Source organism: Tenrec ecaudatus, chromosome 4, assembly GCF_050624435.1.
Source record: "Tenrec ecaudatus isolate mTenEca1 chromosome 4, mTenEca1.hap1, whole genome shotgun sequence".
NCBI classification, from domain to species: domain Eukaryota; kingdom Metazoa; phylum Chordata; class Mammalia; order Afrosoricida; family Tenrecidae; genus Tenrec; species Tenrec ecaudatus.
This window is the reverse complement of record NC_134533.1, coordinates 4,030,447-4,049,312: the sequence shown is the minus strand read 5'-3', so window position 1 is coordinate 4,049,312 and position 18,866 is coordinate 4,030,447. Positions and strand designations below refer to the sequence as shown.

At 59.4% G+C, this 18,866-nt stretch overlaps 1 protein-coding gene across 1 annotated transcript in view; it reads left to right on the top strand.

Annotated features, from left to right (window-relative positions):
• The first annotated feature begins 288 nt into the window (after positions 1–288).
• The window catches only part of CTTN (cortactin), a 28,195-nt gene continuing 9,617 nt past the window's right edge, over positions 289–18,866 (top strand). Inside the window, exons 1-9 of the mRNA XM_075545230.1 lie at positions 289–431; positions 5,830–5,927; positions 11,921–12,007; positions 12,129–12,202; positions 14,286–14,415; positions 15,132–15,242; positions 15,625–15,679; positions 17,597–17,707; positions 18,645–18,755. Of these exons, the coding sequence (XP_075401345.1) occupies positions 11,921–12,007; positions 12,129–12,202; positions 14,286–14,415; positions 15,132–15,242; positions 15,625–15,679; positions 17,597–17,707; positions 18,645–18,755 (679 nt within the window). The 5' untranslated portion in view covers positions 289–431; positions 5,830–5,927. The remainder of the gene's footprint in view (positions 432–5,829; positions 5,928–11,920; positions 12,008–12,128; positions 12,203–14,285; positions 14,416–15,131; positions 15,243–15,624; positions 15,680–17,596; positions 17,708–18,644; positions 18,756–18,866) is intronic.

Genomic DNA, 18,866 nt, shown 5'->3' with positions numbered 1-18,866 from the left:
CAATGGACCCTGAGGGCCATTTCCTATCCTCTGAGCCTAAGCGCACCTGTATCCGCACACAGTGGGCCGCTCCATGTATAAAATTATCTTCTTTTCAGGCCTCGCTTGCAGGCTTGCACCCTGGTGGAGCTCCGCGCCGTCCCCCGCGGGGCCCTGCTGGCGCCACATGGGCGAAGGAGGCGGTGAGGTCCGCGGAGCCTGGGTTTCTTCGCCGCACGGCAGGGCTGCGCTTCCAGCTCCACACCCAGGGGAGAGAGGCCCAGGACTTCGGGCGCGGGGGGCGGGGCGCCCGACTCAGAGGGCGGGGCATCCTAGGCCGGGGGCGGAGCCGCGCCCCAGGAGCCGGATGCGTCCCCGCCCCCGTCGCCGCGGAACCGGAAGTGGAGCGGGGCCTGGGAGCGGCGGGGACCGGGAGACGGGCCGACCCCGGGGTGAGCGCTCCGCTGCCGGCTCGGGACGGGACAGGGGGGCGGGGGGGAGCTTGCGGTCAGCGCTCCCCGTCTGGGCTCCCGCAGCCCCGAAACGGGAAGGAAGCGGCGGTCGCGGCTGGCTGGCCGCTTCCGCTTGCGGTTTCAGGCGCGGGGGGGCCGCGGGCCAGGCTTCCCCGGAGCGAACGGGGGGTCTCGAGGGGGTGAGGACGGAGAGAGGAGACCCGACGGGGCGTTCGAGGAACTGCTGGGGGCTCGGGGATCGGGGGAAATGGCGTGTGAAGGAAAGGGGGCGGGGCCGGGAATGCGAGATGGGGCGGGGGCTGGGATCTGGATGGTAAGATAGGGTTGGGGGTGCACGGATCAACTGAGATCAGGGGGTATGTTGTCAGGGGTGGAGAGGCTGGGGTCGTACGGGTCGGGTTCAAGGGAGCGATGTTGGGGTTGCACGAGGTGGGGTCATAAGGTGCGGGGTTCGATGGTGCTGGTCTGGGGGTGGGATGGGGCTAAGATCCCATGGTGGAGGGCTGGGGTCGGAGGGGACCAGAGAGTGGGGTGGAGTAGCGGTGGGAGGGTGCGGGCCGAAGTCACCTGGGACTGAGTGGAGGCTGGGCGGTGGGGAGTCTGGTTGGGATAGGGGAGGGGCTGAAGAGCTCTGAGCCTGGGTCAGAGGGTGGGGGGGTTGGGGTGATGCGGGGCGGAGTATAAAGGTGCCAGGCTTGCGGGGGCGTGGGATGAGACCAGAGAGGAATGATAGGCGTCCGGTGTCCCTGGGGGCCTGGGGTCGGAGAGTGGGGGAGGTCAGGATGGGTTAGAGCCCAGTCTGGAGCTGGAGGTGGGGTTGCACGGGGCAGGGCTGGGGAGTGGGGAGGGGAGGTTTCAGGGTGGGATGGAGCTGTGGTTCCAAGAGGGGAGGGGTCAGGGTCCTGGAGGGTGGAGCGAGCACCTGAACTGAAGCTTCGCAATCAGGTCACTGGGAAAGCAGCCACTCAGTGCTGCAGCTGCTGGGAGTGGGGGCGGGGCTCTGGATTTGTGTTTAAAATCAGCATTAAGGTGCTTTAGGGTGCCCCCCCACCCACCCATCTTACCCCAGTGGATGCTTGGTCTGTACCTTGGAGGGTCTCCAAGAGGCAGGGGCGGGTTCTTTGGACAGGAATGGGGAGGAATTCCATTGCACCCAGCTCGCGCCCTGGAATTCTGCAGTTTATGCAGAATTTAGGGGTTGGCTGCTCTCTCCTGGCGCCTGAGCTAAGAGCTGGAGCCAGGGCTAGCCTGGGGGCCCCCACCTCCCTCCACGTGGTTGACCACGGGATGAGTCACAGGCCCCTGCACACTTAGTCAGGCAGGCTCTTTCCTTTGGCTGGAAAAGTCTGATATTGGCGGGGAGGCATATGAAAGGGGTTCTGGGATATAGAGCAGAGCAGCGCCAGGGGTGGAGCCTGTGAATTTCCATGGTCCAGCCCCTCCAAGCTGAAAGTTGACTCTCACTCAAGGTGTCTTTTAGCTAAAGTTTTTGATAGTCCTAACTTCAAGGGGTTTTAAAATTCAAAATCTCAGCATGGGGCTTGAGCTCTAGCCTTACATTCTGCTGTGCAGTAGATCCCAGGGACGCTGTAGGATGCTGTAGGGCTTGCTGGGCTGTAATCCTAGGAAGGGGTCTTGGTGACGGTCTGGCTTAGTCATTGGGCTGCCAACTTCAAAGTCGGTGGGTTAAACTCACCAACCACTCCGGAGAAAGATGAGGCAATCTGTTCCTTTAAAGATTTATAGCCCCAGAAACCCACAGGGGTTCCTGTAGGATTGCTGTGAATTGTCCTATAGGGTCGTAATTGAGCCCCCGTGGCAGAGGCTCTGGTATGCCATCTGCCAGAGAGGTCTAATATAAATAGTGCATGGTGGAGGGTCATTATCTAACATTGTGTGTGTGATTTGAGTGGGAGTGGACAGAACAAATGGGGTTCCCATCCAGCAGTACATAAAGAGAGTTTGATTTGTGACTTGGATGGCAGCCCCTACAACGGAGCAGCCCCCTCCTTTCTCCCTCCCTGGCTCTCCTGTGTCCCCTCCCTGCCAGCTTGCCTGCCTGCTGAGTTCCCTGGGCAAAGCTTCCCCTTTGGTCTTTAGTAGATGATTGTTCTTAGGAGTGGGGGCCTTCTGGTGCTATTGTTCATGCTATAGGTCTGCCCATTGGCTGCTTGGAAGTGGAGCCATGGGGTGAGGTCAGTTCCTGCCTTGAAAGGTGACTAAGGGCCATAGCCTTGGGCATAACTGTGTGTGTGTATTTGGTAACAACTTTCTAAGTACACACACAACTCACTGCCATTGAGTCAATTCTGACTTATAGAGAGCATGGGATGGAGTAGAACTGCCCTCTGTGGATTTCCAAGGCTGTACCTCTTTATGGGAGTAGAAAGCCTTGTCTTCCTCCATGGAACAGCTGGTGGATTTGAACCCCCAACCTTGCGGTTAGCAGCCCAACTTGTAACCCACTCCGTGCCCAGGATTCCATAGGAACAGCTTTATTGAGAGGCAACTTACTACCTTACAGCCTAGCCCTCCCCCTCCCTTGAAGTGTGGAATTCAAATGTGAGTGGCTCTTTGCAGTCCTATGAAGCCCTCAAGGTCATGGACTGACACTGAGGCTGCAGCTGTGGGCTCAAGCAGGGGATCCACAGGCAGCATTCTGTTCTGTTATGCAGTGAGTGGGTCGCTGTGGGCCGGAACCAACTCGATGGCATAAGGACACAGTTACCCTCACAACTGATTGTCCTCACCCCATCAAAAGACCCTACAGCATTTGGCCATGGCCTGCTAGGCTCTTTCCTGGACCTACCTTGACCAACACAGATCTGTCTGCCAATCTGCCCGTTGTTTTATATAAATGACGTCATGTAATATGCGGCGTTCTGTGACAGATGCCCTATCACACTGAGTTAGACCTCGTGGTCCGGCCTCACCACAGTCCCCCGGCCCTCGCCTGTCTTGGGACACTGGCTGGCTTCCACTTGCTGTCAGTGTGCTGCTGTGAGCGCCTGTAGGTGGCCTGTGGGGATATAGGGTTGCGTGTCTCCTGGCTGTACACCTAGGAGCCCTGGTGGCATAGTGGTTGAGCATGGGGCTGTGATCTGCATGATTGGCAGTTTGAAACTCCCGGAAACTCCGAGGGAGAAAGGTGGCTTTCTACTCCTGCCAACAGTTGCAGTCTCGAGTCGCTGTGAGTCAGCCTTGACTGATGGTGGTGAGTTTGTTATTTGGTTGGCTGTGATTCTTGAGGAAGCCGTATTGAGGATCTGCAAGGTTGTTCCCAGGCCGAGGTCCCACCTCTCACCCCACCAGCAGCGGATTTGGGCTCCAGCATCTCCACGTCCCTCCGTCTGTCCTTTCTGCTTCTGCCGTCTGCCTCCAAGCTGAATCCGGAGAAAGACATGCTGGTCAGTTTCTTAGAGACCATGGCCACCGAAACCCCTCGGAACTCAGTTCTACTCTGAAGCCCGACACGGAGGCCCTGAGTCAGAGTCCCCTCCACGAACAACCAACCCCACTGCCATCAGCTCTGGCCGACTCACAGCAACCCTGGAGGAGAGTAGACCAGCCCGGAGGGTCCCTGGGTGGCCATCTCCCGGGCAACAGACCACCACACCTTGCTCCCTCAGAGTGGCTCCTGGCTGCAGGCAGCCGGCCTTCTGGTGAGCAGCCGAGCACAGGGGTGATCTGCTCCCGTGCCTTCGGGCTTCATGACTCTGGGCTCCATTCCCAGGCCCCATGTCTGTGACGCCGACCACGTTCAGCAGACCTTCCAGACAGAGATGAACTAGGAAGAGAGGCCTGGCCGTCAGCACCCCACAATCCGCCGATGGAAACGGGGTCTGACCCACCCCCAGTCGTGGGGCAGGGTAGCCCTTGGCAGTGAGGGTGCCCGTGGTGAATGAGGTTGCGCCGCTGTGTTTTGACTCTTGGTAGCTCTTGGGGAACGGCCCCGCAGTCCTGTCAGGACGGCATTGTAAGAGCCCTGAGGTGTTCTGGAGCCCCGTAGGGGTGTGGCCCAGCGGGCTGCCCTTCCTTGGCGGTGCCCTCTCCACCCCCAGGCACTACGGATCACAGGAAGTGTTGACTGTGGTGTGAACTGTGGTGTGACTGGTGTGGCTGTAGTATAGCTGGTTTGACTGTGTGGGGTGACTGGTGTGGCTGTGTGTGTGGTGGTGTGACTGTGGTGTGACTGTGTGGGGTGTGACCCCAGGGGGATTGTCTCAAGGATCCCAAGGACCCAAGCTGTTTGTTTACGGACCAGTTGTGCGCCTAACTTCAGAAAGTGCACTTGTACAGAAGCTATGTGGGGTGCCCTCCGGTGGCTCTGTTCGACTCCCAGCTGCGAAGGAAGCACTGCCGGTCCGGCACGACCCTCCCGGCTGTTCTGCCGGAGCCCCTCATCGCGGCCCGGTGCCAGCCTGCCTCCTTGAGGGTCTTCCTTTAGCTCACTGACCCTCTGCTGTATGCCCTCCCGTGGGAACTGGTCCTTCCTGGTAGCACGTCGACCCTGCATGTGCGGAAGCCCCTGGCTTCTCAGGAGTGTCCTGCATGGTGGTAGATCAGAGACGGGCTCTGCTGCCCTTGTGCAGACAGTCATAGAGGCTGACGGATTTCATGGCTAACCCTGGTTCTCACACAGATCGAGCAGTCTGTAAAAGCTTGGGAGCCCAGGGTGGTTGGGGGGGCAGGGAGAGAATAGCTGAGCATGGGTGGGAGCTGGCACCAGACCTTTCCTGGGAAGGCTTCCCCAGGACCGGTCTTCTTGGGCTTTTGCCTGGAGGGAGGTGTCCAGCAGCACCATGTGGGGTGGGTAGTGGCCAGCTGGTGGCTTGGGCACATGTGGGGGATCCTGTGACTAGAATGACCAGAAGCAGAGACTCACTCAGGATGGCAGCAGACCGGAGGCACCTGCAAGTCCCCAGGCATTTAGGGGAAGCCTTTGCGCTGCGGTTAGGGCTCCGCTTCCGAAACGTACCTCTGGTTATTTGCATGATTTCTTGAGGTTTGGGTGAAAGTTGAGCGCGTGGGCAAGTTCCCCACTCAGCCCCTCATTCACGTTTGGCTCCTTGCTGGGGTGAGGTTGCAACCCTGTCCCGGTACCAGCCTCTTCCCACTTCCTCCTGGGCTCCTGGTCCTCTCCGGTTTTCTTCCTGCTTCCTGAACCGGCGCTCTGTTTTGTTTTTAGCTGTGTTGTGATTTTGGCAGATCTGAGTTCTCCAGGGTGTTGACGTGGCGTTCTCTCTGACATCTCTTCCCAGAGCCTCATCCGTGCTGGGCCCCCAAGGTCACCCAGCACATTCTCCCTGCCTCCAAGGGTCCTTAGAGTGCCCGGCTGGCCCCCTTGCGAGCGCTCTCCATCTTCTCTTTCTGACAGACGGAAACTTCCCCAAATGCCTGGCAGCCCTTCCCTGGACCACTAACGCCTAACCCAAGCTTTGTGGACAAGCCTGTCGTCCATCCCAAGGAAGGAAGGTAGGTGTCTCCAGAACATTCTAGCGGGTGCTCCCTTGGGAGGGGGGGAGGGTGTGTGTGTGTGTGTGTGTGTGTGTGTGCGTGTGTGTGTGTGTAGCTCCTCCACAGGGCCAGTGAGGACAGAGGGGGTCATTGTCTGTCGTGGAGAAAGGTGGGGCCCGGGTCTGGAACTAAGGAAAGAAGCTTGTGTGTGTTTTGGGCTGCAGCTTGGAAGACGGGAGATCCCCCCACCTGTATGGAATCCATGCGGGGCTTCCGCCCTGCCTCTGGCTGCAGATGGTGCCTTCTCTGCTCCTGCCCCTGCCCCACTTCTGGGTGGGTCCAGGGTCCTTGTCCTCGCTTGCTAGACAAGAACACTGGGACCAGATTATCCGGTTTGGCCTCCCGAGGTAGCAGCTGATGGTCTCTTGCTCTTGAAACCGTTTCAGAAGCAGGCCTAGGGAGCAAGTTCCTGCTTCCATTGTCCTCTGGGACACACAGACAGTAGGGGGCCTGGTGGAGTGACCTCTAAGGGACCCTGGTGGTTGGTCTGCCCCACTGGTGGGACCTCCCAGCCTGCATTGGGTGGCAGGATCCCCACTGGGAATTTGAAGGGATTGTACCCTGACTTGTCCCTCCCTCGGGAAATTCCAGCGACCCTTTAGGACAGGGTGGAACTGTCCCTGTGGGTTTCCAAGACTGCCACTCTCTATGGGAGCAGAAAGGCCCCTCTTTCTCCTACAGAGTGACTGGTGGTTTTGAACTACTGACCTTGACCTGACCTTGTGGTCAGCAGCCTAATGTGTAACCCACGATACCCCCAGGGCTCGAGAGGAGCCGGAATCCATTTGAAGGCAGTGAGTTTGGTTTTGGAAAATTTGGAAATCGGAACATGTAGACTTGGTAATAGTCATGCTGAAGATCACATGATAGGATCCGGGGGCCAGCCCAGCACCCTGTTCACCAGAAAGACTTTTTCCACTTCGTAAACGGACCTCCCGGAATGCAACACTCGGGATTCAGATTGGCTGCATCTCAATGCAAGAGGCAGAGAGGGGACTCCGTCCTTTCAGAGCAAGGCTAGGCACAGGCCCTCGATTATTCCTGTGCAAGTTAAGTCGAGGTCGAAGGACAGGTCACCGAGAGCCGAAGTGGGGTCCTGAGCTGCCCGGATCTAGAGACACCCGAAAAATTGTTGAAGCACCAAGCATGAATGACGGGACACCTGGTGAGCTGGGGCTGGTGACACTAAGGACAGGCAAGCATTCCAGGAGGTAGCACATGACGAAGCCCCCGTGGCCTTGGAAGCAGAAGTCCAAGCCACACCGAAGAAGGCATGGGTGTGAACCAGGAAGCAAGGCTCCAGGCACGGGAAGAATCCCATGTGAGACATTCCTGTGGACAAGACACATGGAGCTACTCTAGCGCCCCGGAGCTGGAGGAGTCACACGGAGACCCCTGGCAGCGCTGAGAGGCTTCCACCGCCACTGGATCCACAAGACCTTCCACCCACTGGTCTGTGACCTGCCTGCATTCGGCATCATTGCATGTGTTTCTTGAGTCTGAAAAGGAATTTGTAGATTGGTATCGGACTGAAGGACTTGATCTGGAGTGGGCTGTGGTGTTTTCTCTATGTTCAGTTGCTCTTGTGTATAACGATCCTTCTTATTCACATATGAGTCCCCCTGGATTTGTTTCTCTAGTCTACCCAGACATAAAACACTTTACAGAGTCCCACTGGGGCACTCGCTGGTCCGTGCGGAGAAATTTGGACGACAGCCAACCGGCTGGCCTGCTGATGGAAAGAGATCTGTATTTGTGCCCATTCCCAAGAAAAGTAAATGACCTAGCAGGTCGCCGAACCCACTGTACACCATCGTTCCTATCACATAGGAGCAAAATTTTGCTGAAGATAATTTTGAAACAGTTGCAGGCATACTTGGACAGGGAGCTGCCAGAAATTCCCAGCAGATTCAGAAGAAGAGGACGTGGCCCAGCCGACGGACCTCGGCCCGAAAGCAGAGACGACCAGGAAGATGTTTGCCTGTGTGTTACGGACTCGCAAAGGCGTTTGCCTGTGTGGATCAGAGCACACAGTGTGAATGGGCGCCCCAGGACACTTGATCATGCACGTGTGCAGCCTGCTCCCGTCACACGACCGGGAGGCCCGTTGGACCAGAACAGGGAACTTGTCCCTGGTTTAAAATCATGTGCGCCAGGGCTGTATCTTTCCCCCACATTTGTTCAGTGTGTGTGCTGGGCACGCCATGCTGTGTGAGGAACACCACGTCGGGATTAGAGGAAGGCTCACTGACAGCATGCACCATGCAGGGGACGCGACCCAAGCGGCTGGAAGCACACGCTGACCAACACCACAAGCCCGCGGCCTTCAGAGCGGCTCCCGATTCAGCGTCAAAACGTGCAGTGTCACGCAGCAGTGACGGACGCCGTCAAGGGTTTCGTCTTGAGCGGATCCACAGCATCCTGGGAAGCGACAGTGTATGTGCCGTCCGCGGTAGCAGAGGGGGCTGTCTCACCCCCTGGCTTCCCTCTCCCTGTGGCCACGATGCAGGGTGGAGACAAGCCTCCACGCGCCATCCTTGGGTCCCCATCCTGACACCCGCTGTTCTTCCCGCCGCGCTCCACTTCTCCGCTGGGTGACAGGATGCACTGCAGTGGCCCAGAGCTCACAGACACACTGACCACGAAGGGGGCTGATGAGGAAACTTGATAGGTTGGCGGCTGTTACAGGAAAACAGCTTCTAACAACCGAAGGGTCCGTGGGCACGATTGTGTGGTTATAGTATGTGAATATGCTTGTAGAGTCAGAGGATAGGAGAGACCGGGGAGAACGTACCGTAAGGGAGTCAGACCCCTTTCATGGAGCATGCTCTTGGTGGTCCACGGGGACCTGGGGGAGAAGGGCGTCTTTCTTGGGACCTTGATAGGTCACCATAGGACATGCATATTCCGTAGTTCCATGCGTCACAAGGTGGGTGGAATCTGCAGGAAGGTCCCTGAGCTCACAGGTGAGGATACTGAATACCTGCATTGGGGGAGGCATGAGGGGTGGGTGCTGGGTGGCACGGCAGGAGGAGATAGCAACAGGATGCCTGCTTCTGTAGGGAGGTAAAACTACCACGTGCTCCCTGGAAGGCAGCACAGCTGTTAGGAGAGAATCCGTGGGAACGTGATTTAAAGCAAGATAATGTACTTGGACTTTATCTCTAACTTACCAAAGTGGTGGCTTTCCCACTGTGGAATACCAGCTTTCCAGATCCCCGCTGTTAAAAGCTAGGGAACCAAGTCCTCGTCACATTCCCCTCGGTGCTGGCTTCCCACGGGCAGCCGTCGGGATGGGCAAACTGTAAGGACGTTCGTTGGTCCACAGCGACATCTCTCTGGACCTCAGCATCTCAGCCGCCTGCCTATCACTCTGTCCCAGTTCCGTCGTCTTAGTGGCTGCTCTGAGTCTCCGTGCCACCATCTTTGGTGCCTCTGGTCTTGGCAGTCTGTGGCACATCAGACAGATCCAGATGGTCCCAGGGTTTCTCTCTCTGCCCCAGACGGCTCCCACATCCTGCCGCATGGCTGTGAGGGAGGAGTGGTCTGCCTTTTAGCCAATTAGGACAGTGGGTGGTGTCGTAAGTCACACCCTCTAGTAAAGCAGAAAGATGCTCCCAAGGCAGCAAAGAGTGTGGCTCTGTTCTCACGCAGATGCCCTGCCAAGGAAGGAGTTGATGCAGACTCACAGCGGCCCTGGTGGGCAGGGCAGAACTGCCCCTGTATGTTCCTGTGGGCTTCTGAGACGGTAGCTCTTTAAACAAGGCAGACGTACTTATTCCAGTCGAGTCAGCGCCAACTCACAGCAGCCCCCTGTGGGTTCCGAGACTGCAGTTGGTGCCGGGAGTAGAAAGCCCAGTCTTTCTCTCTCAGAGCCGCTGGTGGATTTGAACTGCTGACCACGCGGATCGCAGCCTAACTCATAGCCATCACACCACCAGGGCTCCCTCCCTCTGCTAAAGTCAGGTCTGACTCGCACTCTCACCCTGCTCCTTAGTCTAGTAGAGAGCGCCCCGCAAAGTAGGGAGAGTCCAGAATGTACTTAGCTCACAGGGAGTTACACCAGAAAAGCCACATCAGTTGACTGCATCTCAGTATTGCATTGGGGGAATCATGTGCTCCAGACCCTTTGAAAGCGCTCAGAAGCAAAGCTTATACCTTAAGGACCAAGGTGGGCCTGACCCAGGCCTGCTCAGTGGCCTCCCCGTGTCAAAGCCCGGCATGAAGAATGGTGGCTGTAGAAGCAGTCATGGCGCCTCTGGCTGATGGTTTGGGCCAAGAATGTCGAATGCATGCAGCGACTTCCGGGAGAACACACCAACCTGCCTCACCACCAGCACGCCCCTCAGATGCAAGGGAGGCCAGGCTGCACGTCGTGAACTTTGGACGTGTCTGCAGGCAGGGCCAGGCCGGCACGGACAACGTGCTTGCTACAAGCAGAGGGTCAGCAGATAGCTAGAGACCCTCCAGGAGACGGATGGACACTGACTGTAGCAGTGGGCCCCAGCCTAAGAACCGCTGTCGGACGGTGCAGGGCCGGCCACTGCTTCCTCCTCTTTGACAAGGCTCAGCGGGAGCTGGAACTGACTTCGGGCCGGGCGCCCAAGAACCACACTGAACCGGGACCTGAGACGGGCAGAGCTCTCTCCTTCCAACCACACATATCCTCGGGGCTCCATGGGGGCTGCAGGCACCAGAGAAAGTGAACGGACTTGCTGGTGGACCCCGGCTGCTGCCTTGAACTGCTTCCTGGCTCCCAAGAGATGATGTCTACGCAGTGAGGCCGTGGCCTTCAAGACCCTCACTGGGTCCGCCTCCTGCTTGCGGTTACGACCAGCGCTGTCCGGTCCGAGTCGGCAGATGCCATCTTTTTCTTTGTCGGACAAACAAGGAAGGAAGGAAGTGAGCAGCATACAGCGTGGGACAGAGCATCCTCAGAGTGTCCGAGCGTCTCAGCGTCCCAAAGCAAACAAGCCTCCGCGGAGGCTTGGGCGGGCCTGGCCCAAGGTCTCTGCAGGGAATTTCCTGGGAAAGCTGAACAAGGATAAGGAGGAGGGGGAGGGGGAGCTGGCTGTCTGTGTCCCCAACCCTCTGACCAGGGGCTCGTCACAGCTTTCCGTAACCAGCCTCCGGCCACCTTTCCGCTGGGGTCAAGCTGCCCTGGCTGGGAAGGCTGGGGGAGGGTTTATCTTAGGCCCCACGTCAGCCACTTGCACTAGGTGTTAGGCTGTGCCCCACCCTGCTGCACACCACACAGCTCATGGCGGCTGGCAAGGAGCCAGCACGTTCCAGGCACCGGCCTTCAGTTCCCCTTGGGAGCCCGCGACTTCCGGCTCAGGTGCAGCACTGCCCTGAGGTCCTCACGGATAGACACACATTCCTAGTGAGCAGAGGGTGTGCACAGCCGTCTGTCCATCTCTGTCCGCCGATGTTATCCCCAGAGGTGGGGCCACTGAGGCCATTGGGGTAGGGAAGTGGGTGGCTTCCGAGTTAGGGAGCGGGCAGTAGCCCAGTCCATTCCCACCCAGCCACTCGACGGCCCTGGGGGCTCCCAAGGATGGGACCCTCGTCGTCGTCCATGGGGTGGCTGGTGGTGGTCCCCAACTGTTGATCTCAAGTTAGCAGCCCAGTGGAACCCACAATGCCACCAGGGCTCTCTAGTGACAATATGGGGTTCGTTTATCATGCCTGTCCTCCCTCAGGCCTGGAGGGCTTGAATGACCCTTAGCCCCGAGCCACACCCACCCCTGTCATCCCTGTGTCTGCAGCTCCTGAGCCTCCTGTGTGTCTGAGTTGTGGTGACAGAGTCAGCCTGTCACCCCGTGTGTCCCTCACCTGCTGTGTCCGTGACCCTGTGTGTCTGAGTGGTTGCAGTCAGTCTGTCTCCCCATGGGTCTGACCCAGTGCATCTGTGACCCTGGCCTGTCCTTCACCTTGCTCTACACTTTCAGATGTGGAAAGCCTCTGCCGGCCACTCCGTGTCCATCGCCCAGGACGACGGGGGCGCCGATGACTGGGAGACGGACCCCGACTTTGTGGTACGTGACGCAGCCCACAGCTGCTTGGCGTTTTCCTTCGTGACCCTCGGCCTGCCCGGACTCCAGCCGGGTTGTGGGTCCTTGGCCTGTGAGGTCTGAGCTCAGGTCCTTCTCTTGGCAGAACGACGTGAGTGAGAAGGAGCAGCGGTGGGGAGCCAAGACGGTGCAGGGGTCCGGGCGCCAGGAGCACATCAAGTAAGGGCGGCTCACTGGCCGGTGCTGACCTCACCTGATGCTCCTGTGGGGCCTTGCTGCCGCTTGTCTTGTCTGTGGACTCGGTCACTGCCATTGAGACATTGCGACCCATTAGTGACCCATTAGAACTGGCCCGGCGGTTTCCTGAGACTGTCCTTCATCACAGGTGTTGGAAGCATTCTCTTTCTCCTGCAGAGCAGCTGGTGGTCTTGAACCGCTGGCCTTGTGGTCAGCAGCCCTGCTCATAGCCCCAGGGCTCCTCCCCTGCGGGCGGATGGCAGGTGATGTCGACCTGAGATGTGTGCATGCACACTCACACTCGTACACACATGCGCATGGGGCCACATCAGATATATCAGTCTGAAAAAGGTCTAAAACTGTGGGACCTTGTGAAGTGGCTGCATCTCAGCACAGGATCTTGTCGGCCTGTGTGCCAGACGCTGTGTCTCCGTTGGCACCTCCTCCCCAAAGGGCCTCGTCCTCCCCCCCGGGTTTGCCACACCTGAAAGCTCTTCAGTGCCCTCCAGGGCCTCAGGTCATTGAAATGTTCGTTGAGTTTGGGGGGTTGGGGGCTAAAGACGCGTGAAAGGGCGTGACCGGGGCCATGTCTCCCAGCAACTGCCCCAGGACAGCCTCGCTGCCCGCTTCCTGGGCTCGTTCTCACTCCTGCCTCCTTAAAACATCCTCACATGACTGGCCTGTGTCTTTGGAGAAGAATCTATCAGGATTCCCCTTGGAATCCCCTCCCCACCCCCAAACAGTTGCCTTCGCCTTCTGAGCAAACTGGCCGGACCTCTGTGTCCTGAATGTCACCAGACCAGCCGGTCCGCTCAGGAGTCTGCTTCAGTGGGACCCAGTCTCGGTCTCTTAGAGGCCCCCAAGGAGACTGTGACAGGTGTGTGGCCGAGAGGACGCGGTCATGGCGGTGTGTTTCTGCATGACCCGTCCGGGCTGGAGCTCCAGCAGCAGTACCTCTTGACTGGCGCACGCCCATGCGCGTGTGAGTAAGAGAGACACGGTTGTTGGTGGGTCCCCACCCGTAGCTGCCCCTTTGGCACAGTGGAACTGCCTTTAGGGCCCATCCTGATGGCAGCCGCTTGCCTGGTCTCCCTTCAGTGATGCTGCGGGTGGGTCGGAAGGGCCGTCCATTCAGTCAGCCGCTCTTAGCCTTGCACCACCAGGGCGCCCGCGTGCGCATCTGTGCACATACACACGCTCGTATGTGCATGCTGGCGTCACGGTCTGCCCTAGAAGGTCCACTCTGGGGCTGTGGCTTTCCTCCAGGGGCTCATCGACCTCAGCGCCCCTGGCCACAGGCGGGAGGCTTCTGCAGCGGGGACTGTTTTTGTGCCAAGTCAGGGCTGCATCCCGCACTCTGGTGTCTGGAAAGGTCTGCGTTGCAGAGGAGAATCGTGGTGCTGTGAGCCCAAGGCTGAGCTTTGTGCACTTCCGGCGGACCCAGAGCAGGACCTCAGAGGGTGTGGATGGTCTGGCAGCCTCCAGACGCCTCTGCTGGGAAACACGGGTCCGTTGCCCACCTTCCCTGGGCCTGCACCTCCATCAGTAGTTGCTGGGTTCATGGTTCCCATCCGTGGTGACCTGACCATCTCGGCACAGTTGTTCTTCCCTGACTCCCAGTGCCCTGCAGGCAGAGCCACCTGTTCCCGCCAGAGGAACTCCTGGGAGAGGCACGGAGCAGGCAGCCAAGGCAGTGTGCCCCTCGACTTGCGTGCAGCCCAGCCTCGCACAGGAGCCCCCCGGGGGGTGGGGGTGGGGTAGAAGTGAAGTATTGTGGGGCTCTGAGTCACCTCGGGGTCTTGCTATCTCAGGAACAGCTCACATAGGCACCGACACCCCTGTCACCTCCTCCCCAGTGGGTTGCGGACCCTTTGCGGAAGTCTGGCACACACAACCTTTGGGTTGATTGGATATCAGAATATGAGGTCCTGGGCTGGGAATGGGGGAATCACGTGGTCCTTATGACATACAGCAGCCTGGTGGCAGACATTGTTCCTCTCTGCTGTCTGACTGTGTGTCTCCCCCTCATTGTCCGCTTGCTGACTGACTGTGCCTCCCCCCTCAGCGTCCACAAGCTGAGGGAGACTGTTTCTCAGGAGCACCAGACCCTCAAGGAGAAGGAACTTGAAACAGGGCCTAAACCCTCCCATGGCTATGGGGGCAAGTTCGGTGTGGAGCAAGACAGGATGGACAAGGTGAGAGGGTAGGGTGCTGTTTGACGCGCTGACCACTCAGGTGTGTGTGTTTGGGGGGGCGGGGGGCTCCTGGTGTCAGGCAGGCTTCCTTGGGGTAGAAGGTCTGGTATCCCATCTTGAAGGAGCAAGACTGCCCAAGCCCCCTCTGCTGGTCAACAGGTAGCAGGATGTGCGTCCAGAAGAGACACTGTGTATGGGGAGGGAGTTGTGGGGGCCAGGGGCCAGCTTGTGTCCAGGATGTGAGTCAGGCGTCCACCCAAGGTCTGACTGGTGTCTCCATCAATGAGGATGGTGTGCGGGGGAAGGGAACTCAGAGCAAACGGACCAGCCTGGTGGGATGCAGATGTCCCAAGAGGTGCGAGTGGGGTGGTTGATTCCGCACCTCGGAGGCATAGCTCCGGCAGAAGGCCAAGGCTGACGGCTTTACCCCCTGGGGAGGATTGGAGACCAACAGCAGTCTGGCACACACCGCTTCTGGGCTGATTGGAACGATGGGCACATTGGAGCTGCTCCCTGCTCTGTGCTTGGCGTCTGGGTCCCAGCCGGGCTCGGGTTCCCGGCTGTAATTCCACACCGATTACTCCCTCTAGGGACAAGCTGCCTCCGTGTCCCACTGAGCCCCCGCTTGTCTGCAGTGGGGTGGGTGTGGGGTGGGGGCAGAGGGCCTGGGGGCATGGCCACGCGGCGACCGCTGACGGCTGCCCTACCCCTCCCAGTCAGCCGTGGGACATGAGTACCAGTCGAAGCTTGCTAAGCACTGCTCCCAAGTCGACTCGGTCCGAGGCTTTGGAGGCAAGTTTGGGGTCCAGATGGACAGAGTGGATCAGGTGAGTCCGAGGGCCTGGGCGGTGGGTGGGCCTGGGGGTGGCGTGCACCTGTGGAGCAGTGCGTTCCTAGCAGGCTGACCCCTGTGCTTTTGGGCCCTGCCAGGACTCCGCCCCTCCCACTCCTGAGGGCACGGACCCAGGCTGGGTGCCCTGGGAGGTGCACTATGGTTCTTGGCCAGCAGGTGGAGTGTCTCAGACCTGCACTGAGCTGGCACCTGCAGCCACAGAGCACGGGGGACCACCAGTGACAGGCCCACTCTGAATGGCCTCCCATCGAGTGTCCCGGGATGGCCCCGTGTTATGGGAAAGAGCTCCTGGCTGTGGGTGTCCCCATGTCCCGGGAGCTCGGCTGAAGGGTCTGTCCTTGTCTGCTCCTCCTCAGTCGGCTGTTGGCTTTGAGTACCAGGGCAAGACGGAGAAGCATGCCTCCCAAAAAGGTGAGAGCGGGGGCCGGGCCGATCCATCTCCCCTCCCTCTACACGTGGCTCTCTGGGCGTGGTGGGCCCAGGGCTGGGTTTCCCCTTTAGGACGGGAGCTGCAGTGAGGTCTTCGTTAAGCGTGGGCAGCAGTAGTGGCGGCCTGTCCTGGCTGCAGTGGCTGCTGACCCATCTCTGTAGTTGCTACCCGGTGATGCCGGCCTCAGCCACATGAGCACATCCCCCCAGATGCACGGCCTGCCTCCTGTCCACGTTCCCAGTTACACCTCTGTTTGCCTTCAGATACCCTGGGACCAGCCGGCAGAGCCCTGTAGGGGCTGCCACGGACGTGCCTGTGCAGGCGGGCCGTGCCTTGGGACTCTGCCCCACCAGGAAAGTGAAAAGCCCCTGGCTGGGGCTCCAAGCCCTCATGCACTGTTTGCTCCCTGGAAAGTGCGGGCAGCCCAGCCTGTGGTTGGAGGCTCGGTCTCTCGCTCAGACCCGGTCTTAGTCCCGTAGGTGGCCTTACCCAATAAAACCAGCACCTGCCACATGGGCTGCTTCAACCACTGACACATACGAGACTGAGCGGTCAGTGCAGAAAGGGTGGCGACTGCTGTTTGGACCTCCAGAGAGGTCACCCGCAGAGATGCTCTCCCTGGACACGGCCCCGCCCCCTCCCGGGGGCTCAGGGAGGCCGGCGAGGAAGATTGCAGGGCCGAAGGGGAAAGCCCAGGGACCCGACCCTACCCTCCCACGAGCCCTGCTTTTTTGTTGATATTTATTCGGTTGCAATGCTAGCACACGTAATCCGGTACATCCCAAGCCCAGCTCACTACCATGGAGTCCGTGCCGACCCTTGCCTACCCTAGGGGACTGGGTGGCAGTGCCCTGTGGGTCTCAGACAGGAGTAGAAAGCCCCGCCTTTCTCCCACAGAGTGGCTGGTGGTTTCAAACTGCCAACCAGGTAGCAGCCCAGAGTGTAGCCACTCCACGACCAGGCTCCCGACCCGGAACTGACAACACAGGAAACCTACATTTCCTCTTCGCTCATCGTTACCGTGAGAGGCGTGCTCCAGCCGCCTCTGTGACAGCCTTCACGGGGGCGGGGCGGGGAGCTCCCTGTCGGCAGGGTGTGGCTGTTACGTGGCCGGACGATGTTTGGGTTGTCCTGAAGTGTTGGCCTTAGAGAATCCAATACCCAGAGGTGACCCAAGGGTTTGAGCCGCTCCCCTCGGTTCCTGTCCCCTCACAAGGAAGACTAAAGATGGACACAGCCGTGAGGCCAGAGTAGGGGAAAAGGTGGGAGCAGGAGGTAGCTTATGGAGGCGGTGCTGGGGTGCTGCCCCAAAGGAGGGTGCTTCCCCTTCTGACAGGTGTGTACTCCCCACAATCAAAGGACACTGAAAAGGAACATGACCGGTGTCCCGCAGGAGGCAGTGTCCTTGGGAGAGGGCAGCCTCGGAGAGATGGGTGTCCTCCCTCAGAAGGCGCAGATCTGGGGCGCATACAGCAGCCCCACGTTTTGACCCGTTTGCTCTGTGAAGGTTTTGGAGTGTTGCATTTGGACTCAGTTTCTCCCAGCTGGGAAGAATTGCCGTCCAACGGCCCAATGGGGTGGAAGTCCGCCAGATGCGTGATGAGGGAAAGGCCCGGGGGTCCGTGCCTGGGAATGCCAGCCTGGGAAGCCAAGCACAGACCACTGCTTCCCGGGGCTGCCATGACCGGAGAGCAGCCGCCCCTGAAAAAACGCAGCCTGGGCCACACCTGTGGGCAGCTGTGCTCAGCCCTGCGGGGCCACCGCAAGACAGGCTTGGCACAGTCAGCACCTGTTGTCCCCTGTACTCAGCGTCACCCTTGGTTGCAGTGGGCTGTGATCTCTGAGCTGTCACCCCAGTGCAGGCTCCTGCCCTGACCCACCCCTCTGCGTCTCCCCAGACTACTCCAGCGGCTTTGGCGGCAAGTACGGCCTGCAGGCAGACCGCGTGGACAAGAGCGCCGTGGGCTTCGAGTACCAGGGCAAGACGGAAAAGCACGAGTCCCAGAAAGGTGGGCCAGCTCGGGCACCTGGGGTGGGCCTGGTGGGCTGTGTCGGAGGCCTACTCCCCCTCCCTGCCCCCCACGGAGGAGCTGGGGTGCACCTTCCCAGAGGGGGCTCCTACACACCTGTTGGGTGTCCTCACATGCCCTGGTCCGTGAGGGGTGAGTTGTTAAGATTTTTTAAGGAGAATGTTTTAATTGCGCTGCTTGGCCCAGAGCCTTGGTGGTGCAGGGGTTGAAGCGCTCAGCTGCCAACCAGAAATGGTTGGACCAGCCAGTGATTCCTGGGCAGAGAGGAGGCATCCTGCTTCTGCAGAGCTTGGAGTCCCCCAGCATTCCTCCTAGTTGGGGGGCTGCTGTGAGTCCAGATGGCCTCGGCAGTGGGGGACCAGGACTCAGTGGTGTGAAGGACCGAGGGGCAGTTGGCGGTCCAGGAGCCCTGGTGGCTGGGCGGGCTGCTCATTGCAAGGGTCTCCACAACCGCCAGCAAGGCAGGGAGGTTGCATCTCTGACCTACGTGCTTCTGACTGTGGAGACTGTAGGTCGCGTCTAGTCTGTTTTGCGGAAATGGCTGCAGTGACTAGTCGTGAGTCTTAGGGGCAGTCAGAAGAATCAGTTCTCAGAAACGGGGATATTGGTAAAAACCCCGTTGCATGTATCCATGGACCCTGGTGTTCCGTGCCCTGACAGTCCTCCCCAGCTGGTGGCCCAGGGCCCTCCTCAAAGCTGGGGGGCAGGCTCAGCCTGGTCCAGAGACAACAGGGGTCCCGCACGGAGCACTGTATGGCCTACCGCCTGTGTTTCTGCCTCTGCGTGTTGAACCACTTCCTGTGTGGCTCAGACCCCTTCCATGAGCCCCGCCAGCCCTGGTCCATCCAGTGCCTATTCACGCGATCCGGGAAAGCTGCACGCGTGTGAGCCCCGCACCCCGTCTTGCTCTTGTCAGACTACTCCAGCGGCTTTGGCGGCAAGTACGGCCTGCAGTCAGACCGCGTGGACAAGAGTGCCGTGGGCTTCGATTACCAGGGCAAGACGGAGAAGCACGAGTCCCAGAAAGGTGCCCCCTCCCCCAAATCTGTGCCCTCCTCTCCCCCGGGGCCCACACAGGGGCCCTAGGCAGGCACACCCACCAGTGCACCTGCCAAGAGGTGCCACTTGAAATCCCACA